This window comes from Austrofundulus limnaeus, unplaced genomic scaffold, assembly GCF_001266775.1.
Source record: "Austrofundulus limnaeus strain Quisiro unplaced genomic scaffold, Austrofundulus_limnaeus-1.0 Scaffold2138, whole genome shotgun sequence".
In the NCBI taxonomy this organism is placed as follows: Eukaryota; Metazoa; Chordata; class Actinopteri; order Cyprinodontiformes; family Rivulidae; genus Austrofundulus; species Austrofundulus limnaeus.
Window position 1 is genome coordinate 2,586 of NW_013954540.1, and position 4,293 is coordinate 6,878.

Sequence of the window (4,293 nt, forward strand, 5' to 3'; positions counted from 1 at the left end):
AAATTTGGTTTGTCTAATTCAAACCATCTCTGAGGAACAGAGTCAAATGTAAAACGTGTTGCAACCGTCCCCGGCTACTTTTCCACTAACAAATAAATTGTTAAATTTACAGAAGAAAACTGGCTCCACAAAACCAAGTTGGTTAAATTGGTCAATTTATTTAAAATAAAATACAAATATCACCTCAGATTTACTCCGTTAGGTTTAGTGTAAATAACTGATATGATTTAGTCGAGTAAATTCAACACTTTAATTTTTTAGAGCACATAAACAACTCCTTTCATGATGAGTTCAGACAGATTTAATTTATAACAAGTAACTAGGTGTTAAACTTTAAATAAGTAAAAGTTTCATTTTTAGGTTTTAAAAGTAACTAAGTAAAAGTCTAAAAGTTTTAAGAAATACTTGGTAAAATTACAAATCCTCAAAAAATTACTTAAGTACTGTAACAAAGTAAATGTACTTAGTTACTGTAACCAAACAAAACAGGCTTTTATTTTGAAAGGGTTGAAGCTAACAAAAAGGGGTTTACTATAAACCAAGACAGGTTTTATTAATCCAGGTGTGCTTAGTCCGGTCCTGGAGCAACGAGTCCAGGAGGAAGACCCGGGTCTCCTTTAGACCAGAGATGATCAGGGTTCTGGGTCCGACCCGGGCTGCAGGTCCACGCTGGACTCAGAACTCCTCACCTGTCATCCACACCTCGTGACCTCAGGTGACCTCAGGTGAACCAGTACTGAGACTTGGCTCAGCTCAGCTGCCTTCACCGGTCAGACCGGATCAACTCCCTCATTACTGCAGACGGGTCAGTACCAGAAGGCCTGATACGGAACCACAGACCCAGTCTCTGGTCCTGGTCTTAGTTACATCCGAGTCAGCACCTTCCTGTGATAAACAGACCCTGACAGGTAGGCCAGACTCGAACCGGACCGGTACCAAGTGACACCTTCATCAAGTGAAACCCAGACCCTGTCCTCACAAACCCAGATCCAGTCTCCGAGCTCAGCCCGAACCCACCCGGGAGTGTGTTGGACCGGTTTAACGGGACTCGCGGCTCGGTTCTTACCCAGGGAGTGATCCTCTTTGAACATCCATTTCATGTTGGCCGGTTCGGTTCGGTTCGGTTCGGCTCGAAGCAGCAGCTTTCAGACTGGACTCCCGGTGGGTGGGCGGCTCTGTCCGGTCAGCTCTTCACCGACTTTCAGCTCCTCGGAGGCCGCGGGCCGCTGCAGGTAAACAACAACAACAACAACAAACTCCACCGTCTTCTCCGCCTGCTGAGCTCCGCCCACAGTGACGTCACCGCGGCACGTACCATTCTGTCTGTGAAGGAGGGGCACCTGCAGAGTTTTACCTCCAAATATTTCAAATAAAAACACGAATAAATGTCAAAGTTTTACATAATCTTAATTAATGTGTGAAAAGTGTTCACCTGCAGTCAGGACTTGTATTTTAGGAGACAGGAAGTGTGAATTTCTCAGGCTGTGGATGTGACGTCACACAGCGGAACATAAACTCACCCAGTCTGGATTTAAAGCTCTTTACTTCTGAACAAACATCATATTTTATAAAAACAAGACCAAAACCATTCAACTCAACAACTGATAAAACCATGCTGGGAACAATGGAAAAAACAAATAAAAMGTTTTGGTTGGGAAATAAACCAGAAAAGTGTAGAAAATCAGATAAACAAGATAAATATTTAAGTGGCTAACTATTTAGCTCAAAACTAAATATTTAAGTCAGTGTAGTATTACTATTATTACATGGTAAATGAAAGTACTTTTAAGTGTTCAGACAGTTTTATTGAAACTAAGAACACGTGCACTAATTTACACTAAATTAAATACTAATATCCAAAATCTAAACCCAATTATTTTATGAGTTTTATATAAATACGGCCAGAAGAAGACAGACAGCTGGATGAAACAAAGGTGTTTTATTGACTTGCTGAAATAAAAAGTAATTTTTATTTGATCAGAAAAATAAAAGATTACATTAAAAAAACTGAGTTGTTTGTTTTTTGGCCACTAGATGTCAGTAGAAACTGCATGTAGAGTTTGATTTCAGCTTTAAACATCAAACCTCATCATTCTGCAGTAAAATAATGAGGCTCTACTTCCTGCTTCCTGTGTGGTTTTCCTTTGTGGGCGGGGCTTTAATCTGGTTGTCAGGTGGCAGTGGTTTCCCCAGGTGATGCCCGGTGGTGATGCCGAACGGCTGCAAGTCTCGCTCGCTCCTCGCCTCCGGCCGCAGGAGGAACCCCCCCTGGAAGCTGAGGTCGAACAGCTCGCAGCGGGCGAAGGTCAAAGGTCGCTCGTCCTGCAGCGCCCGCAGCCGTGCACGCCATCCTGCCAGCATCTGGGTGCGCACGGCGGCGGGACAGTGGGCCGGACCCCAGAAGATCTGAGGAGCCAGGACCTGGAATCCACAGAAGTGTAGAGTGCCGTTCTGACAAACAAACAAACAAACAAACACACAAACAAACAAACAAACAAACAAACAAACAAACTTCTTATTACAACAGCCTGATGTTGGACATTTTGGAGAAATTCTGCTTCGATTTCTGTTGAAAACTCATGAGTCACCGTGAGTTTGTCTTTGTAGGAAAATAATTTCATGTTTTCACTAAAGTCATTTTCTGGAGCACCTCCCACATCTCACCTGCAGAGGCCACAGAGTGACGTTAATGTCTCCGTTTATACCGTCAGGCTGAAACATCGACTGTGTCGCTGCAGTGGTGAAGGACAGCATGGCCTTTTTTTCCTTTAAAACAGGAACAACATCATTAATACAGAAAACAAACAAAAAACATCATAAATATAGAAGATTTAACCTGTTAAACTAAATAAAAACACAAAAAACATCATTAATGCAGCATTTTTAACCTGTGAAATGGGTTAAAAATGCAAAAAACATCATAAATACAGAAGATTTAACCTGTTAAACTAAATAAAAATACAAAAAACATCACTAATGCAGCATTTTTAACCCTTTAAGCCCACAAGATTTTAGAAGATTTCCTTCAGTTCTCCTGCCGGGCCTGTACCAGGTCCAACAGAGCTTAAAAGGTTAACCTGTTAAACTGGATAAAAACACAAAAAAACATCACTAATGCAGCATTTTTTACCCGTTAAATGGGTTAAAAATGCAAAAAACATCATAAATACAGAATATTTAACCTGTTAAAATGGGTGAAAACACAAAAAACATCACTAATGCAAAATATTTAAACTTTTGAAGACAGTTAATGTTCAAATCTTCAAAGTGAAAATGATAAAAAGAGAAACATAGAAATGCTGCTTGTCTCCAAACCTGACGTCATTTAGGAAAGATGTTTAATGCTGACTCAGCAATAAACATAACATGCACATGGCCCACCACCTTTCCAAAGGTTCAGATCATCATACTGAGACATTAATTAGAAAACATTAACTATAAAACTTGAACATTATTTCAGGATCATCCTGAGATCACGAGCGGTTCCACAGACTCGACTTGATTTGTCTCTAATTGGGACAAAATCCTGTTTTTAGCTTGTTCTAATGAGGATGTTTTTGATGGCTTTTGAAAGAGGAAACCTCAAATTAAATTTGAACAAAGGGATTTCCCAACTGGAAAGAAGAAAAGCTTAGTCAGCGCGCCTCGCAGAGAAACAAGAACAACTGAAGCTTTTCTGCTCAAAACCAGAGTATTTGTTGTTAAAAAGTGCTTTAAARCTTTGTTTAGAACATTTCCCATAAAAAGGTGTTTATTAACCTTATTTGCAGAATGTAGTTATTAAATGTTAAAGCAGTTTTATCTCCATTAACCCTGGCTGGATGGAGGAGTTTATTTCATTTCCATCAGTCTGACCTTGAAAACTCCCGAGTCGTAGATCTTCTGCAGGCTGAAGGCGAAACCCTGAGTGAGCACTCGGTCCATCCAGCCCTTCAGGACGGCCGGGACGCTGAACCAGTACAGAGGAAACTACACAGGAACACACAAACAGCCCTTTAACACGGTCTGAGCCCACCTGCTGCTCAGCTGAGGGTCCGAATGGAGCTGAGGATCAGCAGACTGCCCCCCCCCCCTTATAAACCCTAACAGCCTCAGACTTCATTGTGCTCTGTCCTTTTTAAGAACAGAAAAGATTTGTTTTGTTTAGAGACAGTAAACTATCAGAATCCAACATTAGGAATCAGAAATCACCTGTTTTCTGTGTAAAATAATCTCAACAGACTATTAACTGTAAAGATATATTTAATATATCTTTATATATTTGTTGGTATATATCTGTTACAGTGGGAACAC

General features: G+C 40.6%; 1 protein-coding gene across 1 annotated transcript in view; it reads right to left on the minus strand.

The window, feature by feature from the left end:
- Positions 1–1,918: 1,918 nt before the first annotated feature.
- LOC106537117 (NAD(P)H dehydrogenase [quinone] 1) overlaps positions 1,919–4,293 on the minus strand; it is a gene marked incomplete in the record, with an annotated part of 17,059 nt that continues 14,684 nt past the window's right edge. The window contains 3 exon segments of the mRNA XM_014034487.1: positions 1,919–2,451; positions 2,665–2,766; positions 3,856–3,969. Of these exon segments, the coding sequence (XP_013889941.1) occupies positions 2,116–2,451; positions 2,665–2,766; positions 3,856–3,969 (552 nt within the window).